General features: G+C 37.9%; 1 protein-coding gene across 1 annotated transcript; it reads right to left on the reverse strand.

The window, feature by feature from the left end:
* Nucleotides 1–7,258: 7,258 nt before the first annotated feature.
* Nucleotides 7,259–11,614, reverse strand: LOC109807476 (kinesin-like protein KIN-8A). Its single transcript, XM_020370005.3, has 7 exons — nt 10,687–11,614; nt 10,031–10,304; nt 9,761–9,811; nt 9,544–9,636; nt 8,871–9,236; nt 8,084–8,770; nt 7,259–7,645 (listed from the first exon to the last, which is right to left on the reverse strand). The coding sequence occupies exons 1-7, from the start codon at nt 11,364–11,366 to the stop codon at nt 7,613–7,615; spliced, it is 2,184 nt and encodes a 727-aa protein (XP_020225594.1). The 5' UTR covers nt 11,367–11,614; the 3' UTR covers nt 7,259–7,612.
* Between the last annotated feature and the right edge of the window lie 913 nt (nt 11,615–12,527).

Genomic DNA, 12,527 nt, shown 5'->3' on the forward strand with positions numbered 1-12,527 from the left:
ATGGCACCAAGGTGGTACCATGTGTTTTCCTCCAGGTTAGAAGCTGTTTGGGGGTTCTACTTAAATAGTAGCATGTTTGTGTGGATAAGTATGTTTAGCATAACTAAATAAGCTCAAATCTTTGTGTTAAATATTTAGAAAGAGAATTTTGTCCTTCATAATAGTTTTATTTGGTATGAATAACATGATTGTTTTCAATAAAAGATATTCGTAATTTATATATAAAATAATTGATGGGTCCAGCCATAGAAAAAAAAAAAATTATTGTGGTAGGTGTGATAAGTGTGGTAGGTGTGATAAGTGTGGTAGGTGAGGTAGGTGTGGATTAATAATGACCAAGTATCAAATCAATGGTTGTGGTGTTTTCTAGTCACATATATCCAATGGCCATGATGCATTCTTGAAGTATATATATAGGAGGCTTGAGAGGAGGCTTAATCATCCAAGAGTGAAGCATTTCCACTCATAGTTTGAAGAAATAGAGAGAGAGCCTTAGAGAGAGTTTCTCTAAGAGAGAAAAATAGTGAGCCAATTTGTGAGTGTCATCCACAAATTGAGGATACAATATTATTGTATTTTGTATTCCCATTATTTTTATAGTGGAAGATTAAGTGGCTTACTGGTCCCGTGGTTTTTCTTGAGAAAGATTTTCCACGCTAAAATTTTTGGTGTGATAATTTTACGTTTCCGCTCAGTGCCCATTTTGAGTTAACAGAGAAGGGAAATTATGATGCCATTTCCCAACAGTGGTATCAGAGCTCTCAGAGCTCTTGAAGACTAAGGTGTCATTCTCATAAGAAAATTCTTAGTATGCTCTGTGGTTGCAGTTTTATCTGATCTTCCACATCAGAAAAGATTATTCTTGTGGTTGGACACTATTCAGCCTGTATAATTCAAGATGGAGAGTACCACCACTCATGATGGAGATATGTTCAAGCTAACTGCTGATAATTTCTCATATTGGAAGCCGATGATGGAAGACCATTTATATTGCAAGGATTTGTATGAGCCAATCACCCAACAAAGTAAGCCAGAGGGGAAGACTGATAAAGACTGGGAGATCCTGAATCGGAAAGCTGTAGCTGTGATCAGAAAGTATATTGATCGAAGTTTGTTCGAGCATGTATCAACTTATACCAATGCGTATGAGTTGTGGACAAAACTTGAATCTTTAATTCAAAAGAAGACACCTAGGAACAAAGCCCACCTTTACAGACGACTTGCAAAGTTGGAGTACATGGACGGTCAAAACATGATCGAACATCTGAATACCTTCAAAGGTCTTGTGAATCAACTGAAGAAAGCAGAAATAAACATAGATGATGAGGTGCAAACTCTTATGCTCTTCAGTTCTCTACCTGAAAGCTGGGACACTTTAATTATCACTCTCAGCAATTCTGCTCCAGAAGGAAAGCTCAGTCTAGATTCTGTTACAGACAGTTTGCTAAATGAAGAATCAAGACGAAGAGAAAGAGGCTTAAACAATCAGTTTGAAGCCAATGTCATTGACAATAGAGGGAAGAGCAAGAATCGTGAAAAAGGAGGACGAGGAAAATCACAAGGTAGATCCAAATCTCGTACAAGAATATGTTGCTATTATTGTGGGAAACCAGGCCATAGGAAGTCTGAGTGCAGATTCTTGAAGAAAGACCAACAGGCTGGAACAGTCCATCCTGACCAAATCGACCCAAGAAAAAAGAAGGAAGATGGAACTACTACTGCAGTAACCTCAGATGATGTATTTCTTGTCGGAGAAGAAAATTATTTGAATATTGCATTTGATGAATGCATTTGGATAATTGACTCAGGAGCATCTTTCCACGTCACACCTCATGAAGAATTCTTCTCATCATATCAAAAAGGAGATTTTGGTATGGTGAAGATGGGAAATCATGTCACAAGTAAAATTGTTGGCATTGGTGAAATAGCTCTAATGACTGAAAATGGAAACAAGCTTATGCTGAAGGAGGTAAGACATGTTCCAGACATGCGATTGAACCTTATCTCAGTAAGTAAGTTAGACGAAGCTGGGATGATAAATCAATTTAGTGCCGACAGATGGAAACTTAGTCGAGGAAGCATGATTGTTGCTCGTGGCAAGAAGGAAGGCTCCTTGTACACTATGCAGGGAAAGATATGTAAGGGAGATATGAATGTTGCTCAAGATGCATCCAAAGAATTATGGCACAGACGGTTAGGCCATATGAGTGAGAAGGGCTTGGAGATTCTCGCAAAAGATCATCTTCCAAATATTAAAGGGCAGCCACTTGAATCCTGTGAAGACTGCCTAGCAGGCAAACAACATAGAGTATCTTTTAGAAGACCAGATGATGCAAGAAGAAGAAAGCATATACTGGATCTTGTTCACTCAGATGTCTGCTCTACATCTGAAAGATCCATTGGCGGTGCTCAATATTTTGTTACCTTCATTGATGATCACTCCAGAAAAGTGTGGGTGTATCCATTAAAGACAAAAGATCAAGTTCTTCAAGCTTTCAAGGAGTTTCATGCTTTAGTTGAACGTGCAACTGGAAGAAAGTTGAAATGTATAAGAACAGATAATGGTGGAGAGTACTTAGGTCCATTCGAGTATTATTGTAAGACTCATGGGATCAGACATGAGAAAGTACCTCCCAAGACTCCTCAGATGAATGGAGTAGCTGAAAGGATGAACAGAACAATTGCAGAGAAAGTCAGAAGTATGCTTTCTCATGCTAAAATTCCCAAGTCATTCTGGGGAGAGGCAGTATTAACTGCAGCTGATTTGATTAATTTGTCACCTTCAAGACCGTTAAATGGAGAGATACCAGAAGAAGTATGGTCTGGAAAGAAAGCCTACTATGGTCACCTGAAAGTTTTTGGATGCAGGGCTTTTGTACATATTCCTAAGGATGAAAGAACAAAGTTAGATGCTAAAGTGAAGGAGTGTATATACCTTCGTTCACCAAAAGATGAACTTGGCTTTAGATTGTGGGATCCTGTAAACAAGAAGATTGTTCGAAGCAGAGATGTGATATTCTTTGAGGATCAAACGATCCAAGATATCAAGAAACCTGAGAAGCCAAAGCAAAAGGAGGTTCAAGATTCAAGCCCCATAGTGATAAACAATTCAGGGGGAGAGATTTCTCAAAGAATTGATGAACCTAATCAGACAGAACAGCCTGAGTCAGAACAAAGTCAAACAATGCAAGAAGAACAAATGGAGACTAATCAGGAAGAACAAGAACCTGAAGTTAGAAGATCAATGAGAGTCAGACAACCGTCAAAAAGGTATCTCTCAGATGATTATGTTAATCTTACTGATGAGGGAGAACCTCAAAGCTTTATAGAAGCCATTGAGATGAATGATAAAGAAAAATGGTTGCAAGCAATGGAAGAAGAATTGCAGTCCCTGAAGGAGAATGAAACTTATGAACTAGTGGAGTTGCCACAAGGAAGAAAAGCATTGAAAAATAAGTGGGTGTTCAAGCTCAAGACTGAAGAGAACAACACAAAACCCCGATACAAAGCAAGGATTGTTGTTAAGGGGTGCAACCAGAAAAAGGGAATAGATTTTGAAGAAATCTTCTCACCAGTAGTGAAGATGACATCCATCAGAGCAATTCTCGGCCTAGCTGCGAAGCTAGACTTGGAGATAGAACAACTCGATGTCAAAACTGCATTCTTACATGGAGACTTAGAGGAAGAAATCTATATGGAGCAACCTGAAGGCTTTGCAGAACCAGGCAAAGAACATCTTGTGTGTCGCCTGAAGAAGAGCCTCTATGGTCTGAAGCAAGCTCCAAGGCAATGGTACAAGAAGTTTGATCTTTTTATGGCCCAACATAATTTCAAAAAGACCTCCGCAGACCAGTGTGTGTTTGTGAAGAATTATGAGAATGGTGAGTCCATCATACTATTGTTGTATGTTGATGATATGCTAATTGTTGGAAAGGATAAAACAAAAATAGCTGCTCTCAAGAAGGCATTAAGCAAGTCCTTTGCCATGAAAGATCTGGGCTCAGTGAAGAAAATTCTTGGAATGAAGATAATTAGAGATCGTTCCAAAAGAATGTTGTGGATGTCACAAGAAGACTATATCAAGAAAGTTCTTGAAAGGTTTAATATGCATAACGCCAAATCTGTGCATGTTCCATTACCTGGTCATCTCAAATTGAGTAAGAAGCAATGCCCAGTGAATGAAGAAAAAGAAGAAATGAGCAAGGTTCCCTATTCCTCTGCAGTAGGTAGCCTTATGTATGCAATGGTCTGTACAAGACCAGATATTGCTTATGCTGTAGGAGTTGTAAGCAGATTTCTATCAAATCCAGGAAAGGAGCATTGGAATGCTGTGAAATGGATACTACGATATCTGAAAGGAACTGCCAAAAGTTGTTTGTGTTTTGGCAATGGAAATTTAATGCTCACTGGATATTCAGATGCAGATATGGCTGGAGATGTAGATTCAAGAAAGTCTACATCAGGATACTTGATTACTTTTGCAGGGGGAGCTATTTCTTGGCAATCACGACTACAAAAGTGCATTGCCTTAAGCACCACAGAAGCAGAGTTTATTGCAATCACTGAAGGTTGTAAGGAGATCCTGTGGATGAAGAAATTCCTACAAGAATTAGGACAAGATCAAGAAAGTTATGTTCTCTACTGCGACAGTCAGAGCGCCATACACCTCAGCAAAAACTCGACATTTCATTCAAGGTCGAAACACATCGACGTAAGGTATCACTGGATCCGTGATGTGTTAGAAAGTAAAATGCTCAAGATTGAGAAGATACACACCAAAGACAACGGGGCTGATATGATGACAAAATCTCTACCAAGAGAGAAGATAGAAGTCTGTAAAGAAGTTGCAGGCTTAGCATCAACCCTAAACTAATCCAAGGATAATCCCTCTTTATGGCTGGAGGGGGAGAATTGATGGGTCCAGCCATAGAAAAAAAAAAATTATTGTGGTAGGTGTGATAAGTGTGGTAGGTGAGGTAGGTGTGGATTAATAATGACCAAGTATCAAATCAATGGTTGTGGTGTTTTCTAGTCACATATATCCAATGGCCATGATGCATTCTTGAAGTATATATATAGGAGGCTTGAGAGGAGGCTTAATCATCCAAGAGTGAAGCATTTCCACTCATAGTTTGAAGAAATAGAGAGAGAGCCTTAGAGAGAGTTTCTCTAAGAGAGAAAAATAGTGAGCCAATTTGTGAGTGTCATCCACAAATTGAGGATACAATATTATTGTATTTTGTATTCCCATTATTTTTATAGTGGAAGATTAAGTGGCTTACTGGTCCCGTGGTTTTTCTTGAGAAAGATTTTCCACGCTAAAATTTTTTGTGTGATAATTTTACGTTTCCGCTCAGTGCCCATTTTGAGTTAACAGAGAAGGGAAATTATGATGCCATTTCCCAACAATAATATCTAAATGAGTAAATTTTTGTATGTCATTCCTTTCTTTTTTCAAAGACATATTCTTGTAGATTGATTACATTATCAATTGATACCGATCTTAGATCAAAATGTAAAAGTAGACCAATATCTCCTCACCTTATTGGAACACAAATAACTTGTTTAAACTCATGTATTTGTAAGTAAATTCTGGTATGATATTAAATAAATAATTAAATAGATGATATTATTTTTTTTATACAATAGTCGTACAAATATATAAGCATATGATTTCATACATATTATCCAAATCCCTTCACCAGCTGACCCTAATGGTTAAAATGGATGTTTATTTATTGATGACAAGGAATCAAATTTACAAAAGTAAATTAATTAGCTTCAATATGGGAAAATCGTGATTCACCTACAATTTCTCTAAAATTAAGCAACAAGTCTTGATCGATAGTATCATAGCAACATAATTTTTATTACAAACTTTGTAAATCCGTATATATCTTTAGTGAGTGCAGCATTTGATTAATGAATTTGATCCCACGCTCTCCTTTTTGTTTATGGATGTTGAGCTAACTTTTCTAATATCTATTATATTGTCTTTTCCTAACTAATTCCCTTTAACAATCACACCAACCTATAATCTATGTGAATTTGCAGGATGTATCCACCATAAATGCATGTTGGTTTTATCTAACTTCCATTTTTTATCATAAATATAATTAGATGTTTAAGTCTCCATCATGTACACAAATAATGTTAGAGTTATGTTACAGTCTCCGAAATTTTGTCCAAATCATGATCCGAAAAATTAAAATATTAATATATTTTTTTAATAAATTTATTATAAAATAATTATTTAATTTAATATTTTATAATTTAAAATATTATTTTATTCATTCGGAATGAATTTCAGCATAGGCTCAATCATTTTTCATAATGTTAATGTTGGTTAGAACTAGAGGTCCCCAACATATCGTACACTATAATCATTGTTGTGGATGGCAAATCCATATTGCTTAGTTTCGTATATTTTCATTATTTAAAATTTATAGCAAATTAATAGAGGAAAGATTTGCATGTATGAATTTGGGCCAAGTGAGCACCAGTGTAATGTAAATTATCTGATTTGCCCTTGTGTGGAAATTCTGAAGTTCTGAACTCTTGCAATGTATTTGGTGGTGAAGAGATAACAACAAAATGAGGTGTGAAAATAGGGAAGTAGCAAAAGAGAGTCTATTTTGGTATGTTTGAAATACTTCGGAAAGAAATAAAAAATATGGGTCTCACTCAATATTTTGAACTATTATGAAGTTGAAATAATTGATGCAAGATTCTAAATTTGAACCATATACTCATTGTAAGGATCAAAATAATTTCCAAAAAATAGCAAAGAAATGCGAAGCTACTATTCCTTTATATATTTTTGCACTTCATAATTAATTTCTGAACTTATAATTGATTAAAATTAAAATTAAATTGATTAAAATGTAATATATAGAACTTGTTTCCGTTATTCTTTTTTTTTTTTTTTTCTTTTTCCATTTCTACAAGTTCTATCCATTCTGTTTTTTTCCTTTCTACCCGATACTTCCTTAACTCTAAGGTTAAGCTTGATTATTGTCTTAACATCACACGTACAAGGATTTTTTTGGGATCATTTCACATCCAACAACTATAATTATTTGGCTCATTCTTGTTTGATATAAAGATTTTTCTTAGTTCACAAATATAACATTTCTCAAATCATATTTTATCATAGACCCTACTGATGTGAGATGTTAACAATCCACATACACTCTATCGATGTGAGATGTCAACAGACTTTCACAAGAGTCGACCAAAGAGGTCCAAAACAGAAGAATTTGGAAACATCAAAGCCTAACACAATTTCATGTAAGGAGCAGTACCAGCCCGTAGACAAATTCGTACAAGAATACAGGTGCATCTAGATTGAGAAAACAATGAATGTACATATATGATAAAGGTTTTGGAGTTTTCTCCCTAAGCCCACAATAATGAAATTGGTGTGGGTGAGGGAGGTGATTAATGAAAAAACAGGTAAAAGAAACTCTAGTCTATACAATCATCCTTAGATTACATAAAAAGATGGCTAGTGGCTACAAAGAAGGAGCATATCAAGTTTGCAATGATCTCTATATAATATTGTACTTTCCTGTGCTCTGGCAACTTCCTTTTCCACTGCTTCATAAATTACTTAAATGTTGGCTTTTTGACGAGCGAAACCAGGCTGAAAAAAAATGATAAGTTTGTTAGAATTTTCTAGATTAATTTAGATTTCTATTAGTGAATTTGTTGTGTAAAATCGAGTAGAATGAATAGCCTGTCACTTTTTATATATCCATGTTATATACATGTGTTAATTACGTTCAAGCCCAATTGGTAAGTGTAGTAGCTGGATTATAGTATAAAGACCTAGTAACCTAGGCAGCACCCGTGATGGGTAGAAAATCTAGGATTATCGTTACAATATAACGTCGGGATCCTTCCCTACTCAACTCATAACATTCTGATTGCGTACTTTTATCATCAAGTGCGTATAAGAGTAGGAATAGAAAATCTTATTTTTGGCATTATCACATTCTTGGAAATCCTAGTATTAATCCAATTAATTCTAACAAAGTCATCTACATCAGTTAGAAGGAGGACAGTGCATGGATCAGTATACCTGAAGAAGCATGGATGGAGGAGGTACAGTAGGTTCAGCAAGTACATGACTTCTAGTTTTTCTACCATTTAATGTAGTAACTGATGGACTATTAGTTGTGGTTATGTCCCAAAAGCTTCGTTTCTTGGCAGTTGGGGCTGGTGATCTGAAACGTTGACTTGGACTCTTCATCTCACTATTGTTTTGTTCCTTTGGCTGTCGGCTAGCCCTGGTCGTGACTCCCTTCCCCACTTCCCCAGTTGCTATTGTTTGTTTTCCACCCTTTTGTGAAAGCTCACGAATAAGATCATCTTTTTGCTTTAGCTGCAAGCTATGATCCTTCTTCATTCTGTCCATCTCTGCCTCTAGTGTTTTCACGGTCCGTTGAAGTGTCTTGATAGCTAGATCAGCTCCCTTCTTCTTGGTTTCTGGAGTGAAACAAGTTCCAGCCAAGAAAGAGGATCTAGTCCTTCGTTTTTCAATTGGTTGAGCAGAAGTTGGAGGACTGGAAAGAGGTCCTCCAGCAGAAGGTGGCGTTGAGGAAGGATGCGACGCTATGGATTGTGCTTGGAGAGTCAACAACTTCTGTTGATGTTGTGCTAGCTGTATTCTTAACTCGCGATTCTCCTTTTGCAGCTCAAGTACTAGCTTGGCCTGGTCAGTTTCTGTCTCAGGCACTGGTAATTGATCCTCATTTGCATCGCTTACCTGTGTCCACACATACAACATATGGCATTATTCAACTTCACAAAAATTTATTTCTCAACATTTGAAGAATCACTAGCTTGAAACGGTGTGATGATCCAACCTTTGCCCGAATCTCCTTGGCCCTATCAGCCCAATGAACTGTGTTCTGTGTTTCACCAAATGAGAGGTTACTTGGGCTTATGTTTGCAATCATGACAGTGTTACAAGTTCCTCCTAGTGAATCCTTGAGAAGTTGTGTGAGTTTTGAATTTCTATATGGTATGTGTTTCTTGCCTTCTACAAGAGCATTAATGCAGCTGCTTAGTGCGAGAAGAGACCGATTTATATTGGCACCCTCAAGAGATCTAAGTGTTCTTTGATCTGTGGCAAGAGCTCTCTCTGATCCTGCAAGATCAATTAACGAGAGCTTACCCACTCGGTTAATAATATTCATTGCAGCATCTCTAACTCGATATTCTACCACAACCTAGATATAACAAAATAAGGAGCACTGGGTTAGTAAGAATAACATGTCACAGTCGCAACATAAAAGATAAAACATAATGCAATACCATGTGTTATAGTACCGTTTTTTAATCATAATTAGAATTTCAAACTAGTAACTCACGTTGATTAGATTTGTCAGCCTCGATATCGCGCGTGCTATTATCAAGGTGAAACTAATTTAAATAGGAAAATAGTAACAAAAGCACTTAAAGTAGTGCACTTTAAGTTTTGTTCAAAACATTTAATGGATACTTCACTTTTCCTCAAAACCCTTGACAGTTAGTTACCTGCAAAATTGCATGGGAACGGGAAGATGTTTCATTTGCACGAGTTGGCTCAGTGGTTCGGTTTTGATTTCCCTGTTGAAGCAATGCCATCACCTGAATCAACAAGAAAAAAAAAAAAAAAGAGTTAAAAATGCTAAGGGAAGTTTCAATTCAAACTTGAAACAACTGTCTAAAAAAAGTTATATTCTTCTAAAAAGGATAGATAAAAAAAAAATACTTCATCTGTGGAATAAGCTCTATATTGTGTAAGACCTGCTGCCACAATCCCCTACAACACAATTGAGCAAAATATCATCAGCTATCTTTCAACTAGAAATTCAAATTCAAGGCAAACATCATGATCTCCCAATGCTATTGCCAATCAAAAGCTTATCACATATTAGTAGACTAAACTTGTTTACACAAGCAACAGCATGAACCATCTACTTTCTTTCAAAAGTCATGAATTGAACACATCAACCCAACTTGGAGAACTTGGAAACGATACCTGTTTATCTTCTCTAAGAACCAGCGGCCTTCCAGGGGATAGCAAATCCCTAACTGTTTCATTATAAACCTCAAGATAGGACAAATGAACCACATGGCTTCCATCACAACTCCTCTGCCTGATTTTACTGAAAACATCCTTAATCGCCAAAACCATCACCCCCGGACTCTCCACCGTTCCCAGCATTGTGTAAGTCTTCCCAGCTCCCGTCGCCCCATAACAGAAAACCGACCCATTCCTCCCTTGCAAAACCGCTTCCACAAGTTCTGAAGTCCTGAAAAATCAACCTCAATGTTCACTGAAGCAGAATATTATTAACACATAATTTATAAGCACCCTTGTGACCAATGTTTTACATATGCATCAACACTGTCTCTACATAAACTTCTCCTTAAGCATAATAGAAATTAAGAAGTTAAAAACAAATTAAACTTTTTTCCATAAATAAGTTCAAATTAACAGTAAAATTAAGAATTGTTTTTCACTTATATACTCTATTTTTAGCTTATTCTCTAACACACTCCTCTTGTTGAAATTACTAGAATACACTATGAGAAACGCCAATTCAAACTTATAAAAATTCTTCTCCACTTATATATATTCTATTTTATAGATCTCCACAATACAAGCATAAACAATTCCCAAAAACAACTCACGAGGTGGAATAAACTTCTTGCTGAGTAGCGGAATCTGGAAACGCAGCATCGAAGGTAAAGTGGCGTCCACGAAGCCTATTGAGTCTGAGGTAATCGTTTTCATTGGCAAACTCCGTGAGATAAACATCACGCCGATTAACCATTCTCACACAGCACCGTGAACCCGCTTCCTTTTCCTTCCTATTCATAGGCCTCAGCCTCACGAACACCAGAATCCTGCTCCCGACTTTCCCTGCCTTCTCCGAACCCGCCTCCGCCCCCATCGAGAGCTTCCGCGCCACGGCGGCGGAACACGAAACATTATTATTCGCCGCCGCCATCGCCGTCGCGGTTTTTCTTGGACACGAGAACCCAACGATTCGATCCGCGCCGATGACAGCGTTCTCCTTTGCGTCGTGGTGGTGGTGCGAGGGAGGCTGGGGCAAGACGAAGGTTCTTGTGACGGTTGTGTTAGGCATCGAGTTTTCTCGCATCACGGTCTTCTCATCTTGAAGCTTGAGAGAGGCGTGGCTCTTGAGAGCCACCGAGGCTTGCTTCTGTTGCTCGTATAGGAGAGTTAGGGTTTTCAGCTTCTCCTTGAGGCCGTGGTGCGGGTTCCTCAGCCGCGTCGCCGTCGAGGGATTCGGTTCGTTTTCGCCATTGTTGGTGACGAAGATCTGAGACCGAGTTGAAACCGGCATTGTCACGTTTTCGTTGCTAATTAGACATACAGAGTCACCGAGTTGAACTCAGCTGGAGGAGGAAGAAGAAGAAGAAGAGTGTGTGATTTGGAAATTTGATTTTGGGTGAATCTGAAGCGTTGGATTGGGAGGGAAATGGTGATATTGGGAAGTGAGATTTGTGCTAATGGCACACCGGGTATTAGCTTTGGGTTTGGATATAGGTTGACTTTTAGGGAGTGGAAGTAGTGAAAAGAGGAGGGTTGTTTGATGTATGGGATGTTTTTGAAATATACGTAGGTAACGGTCAAATGTCAGCATTCAAACGGTTACCTGTTGAGTTGTGTGTGGTGTGGTCCCTGTTACGAAATTTCCTGGTGCACGAGAATCCTACCTATTTCATAAATGACCAATTTAATTTAATAACCAAAGTCATAAATGTTAGAATTAGAAATTGAAAATTGGAGTAATGTTGTTTTTTTTTTTTTGATGTTATGTGCTTAGGTGTGTAATCTTGTGTTACTAGTAGGAAACATTCTTTATGTTATGAATGTGTCTTATTGATCTGGTTTTTAAAAATTGAAAAAAAAAATGTACACTTGCATCTTATTGGTTAATTTTCCATATATGATTAATTTGGATGATACATATTGTCTTATTTACTGTTGTGGTACGACCCTTGGCTGCCACAACAGGGTCCGCTCATTCAGTATGCAACTACGTTCGTTCCACCCGTTGAACTTTTTCGGAAGGTCAGAGAATACGTGACTGATCAAGGAGCGTGGAAGAGTGATCAGATTATTAATTGGCTCCCGCAGGAGTCCTTGAACAGCATTGAAACCCAAACTCCCCCCACGATCAGCGCTGGGGCTGATGAAATTCAGTGGAGACTTACTACTGATGGACTTTTCTTCATAAGATCCGCATAGATTCAACCCCCTGTGCCCCTATCTTCAAAGTCCTTTGGAAATGGCAAGGACTAGAGAGGATCAGGCTTTTCCTCTGGCGCGTGGCCCACGAGAGTCTCATGACGAATGAAGCTCGCTTTGGCAGAGAGTTAACGACCAGCCCAATTTGCCCTATCTGCATGCGGGACGTGAAAAATACCATGCATGTTCTAAGAGAGTGCTTTTTTGCTCGCCAAGTATGGAGTTCGATACCCAGGGGAAGCCACATCAGTCA

This window comes from Cajanus cajan, chromosome 5 (assembly GCF_000230855.2).
Source record: "Cajanus cajan strain Asha chromosome 5, NIPB_CcT2T_4, whole genome shotgun sequence".
NCBI classification, from domain to species: domain Eukaryota; kingdom Viridiplantae; phylum Streptophyta; class Magnoliopsida; order Fabales; family Fabaceae; genus Cajanus; species Cajanus cajan.

What these genes read in the sequence shown, in the direction of transcription:
- LOC109807476 (XM_020370005.3), bottom strand. Translation starts at nt 11,366, where the DNA reads ATGCCGGTTTCAACTCGGTCTCAGATCTTCGTCACCAACAATGGCGAA. An exon ending in GAGCTTATTCCACAGATGAA is followed by an intron (nt 9,637 to 9,760) that starts GTATTTTTTTTT and finishes TTGTTGATTCAG; the next exon opens with GTGATGGCATTGCTTCAACA. An exon ending in CCAAGGAGATTCGGGCAAAG is followed by an intron (nt 8,771 to 8,870) that starts GTTGGATCATCA and finishes GTGTGGACACAG; the next exon opens with GTAAGCGATGCAAATGAGGA.